This window comes from Trifolium pratense, linkage group LG5 (assembly GCF_020283565.1).
Source record: "Trifolium pratense cultivar HEN17-A07 linkage group LG5, ARS_RC_1.1, whole genome shotgun sequence".
Taxonomy (NCBI): Eukaryota; Viridiplantae; Streptophyta; class Magnoliopsida; order Fabales; family Fabaceae; genus Trifolium; species Trifolium pratense.
The window spans coordinates 9,473,788-9,475,431 of NC_060063.1; the positions used below are offsets into that span (position 1 = coordinate 9,473,788).

At 40.1% G+C, this 1,644-nt stretch overlaps 1 protein-coding gene across 1 annotated transcript; it reads left to right on the forward strand.

Annotated features, from left to right (window-relative positions):
- The first annotated feature begins 319 nt into the window (after positions 1-319).
- Positions 320-1,300, forward strand: LOC123886002. Its single transcript, XM_045935342.1, has one exon. The coding sequence runs from the start codon at positions 320-322 to the stop codon at positions 1,298-1,300; it is 981 nt and encodes a 326-aa protein (XP_045791298.1).
- The last annotated feature ends 344 nt before the right edge of the window (positions 1,301-1,644 follow it).

A 1,644-nucleotide genomic window follows, 5' to 3' on the forward strand; every position in this document is an offset into this window, starting at 1 on the left:
GTTCATCAGAAAAAAATCAGAGTTTAAAATCCCCTATTTTGGGACAAAATAGGTGACAGCAACCTAAAAAGTCCAAATTCCGTGTTTTACTATTTTATTTTAATTTATTGCTGTTTTTATAGTTTCAGAAAATTCCAAACTAATTTCCAAAATTCTTATTTTACTTAATTAGACTAAATTTCGTGTTTTTATATTTTTTTGAATCTATTTTAACCATATCTCTTCTTTCTATAATTTGTTTCATTAACGAGTCTGATTCTGATTCTTACATAGTTTCTCTTTGCATACTTTATTTGATTCTAAACTTGCTTTTGATAACATGGCTGAACAAAGAACACTAAGACAGCTTGCTGCTCCTGATGTTAATTACAATGGTCTATGCATTCAATATACTGACGTTGATATTCCTTTTGAATTGAAATCTGGTTTGATACAGTTGTTGCCCAAGTTTCATGGTCTTGCACGTGAGGATCCGCATAAGCATTTGAAGGAATTTCAGGTAGTTTGTTCTACACCATTGAGGCCTGAAGGTATAACAGAGGATCATATCAAGCTTAGAGCCTTTCCATTCTCGCTCCAGGGTGCTGCCAAAGATTGGTTGTACTATCTTGAGCCGAATTCTATCACAACTTGGAATGATTTGAAGAAGGTCTTTCTAGAGAGATACTTTCCCGCTTCTAGAGCTGCGTTAATCAGAAAAGAAATATGCGGCATTAGGCAGGGAAACGAATCATTGGCAGAATACTGGGAAAGATTCAAGCAGCTAGTTTCTAGTTGTCCTCAACACCAGATCACCGAGCAATTACTCATCCAGTATTTCTATGAGGGGTTGCTACCAATGGATAGAAACATTTTGGATGCTGCTAGTGGTGGAGCACTTGTTGATAAAACTCCTGCTGCTGCAAAGGCCTTGATCGAGAACATGTCACTCAACTCGCAACAGTTTACAACTAGAAATAATTCTGCAAGTGTGAATGAGGTTCAGTCTTCCTCTCCTTCCATCAAGGCGCTCGAAACCAAGTTTGATGCTAGAATTGATGAACTTACTTCCTTGGTGAAACAGTTGGCAGTTAATAGACCTCAAACAGCTAAAGTGTGCGGCATTTGTACTTCTCCTGAACATCCAACCGACACATGTCCTATTCTGCAAGATGAAACAATAACTGAGCTACCTCAAGCATATGCAGCAGCAGCAGCCCTTTACAATCAGAACAGGTACAACAATCCTGACCTCTACACCAACCAGTATCATCCTAGTTGGAGGAATCATCAAAACCTCAGATACGGTAATCAGTCATAGGCTGCAGCCCCCTCTGCCCCACCAGCCATCCCTTCACCTTCATTGGAGGACCTTGTCAAGCAAATGGCTACAAGTAACATACAGTACCAACAACGAACAGATGTTAGCATTCAGAACTTGACAATTCAGATGGGGCACATGACAACACAGATGGGACAAATGGCTAATGCAATAGGCCAATTACAAGCTCAGGGCTCTGGTAACCTTCCTGCACAAACAGTGCCGAATCCGAATGTGAATGTGAGTGCAATTACTTTGAGATCCGGAAGAGTGTCAGAACCAGCTCCAGAGAAAAAGAAGAAGAAAACCGTTGCATCATCATCTGCTCCTGAACCTCCTTCTGT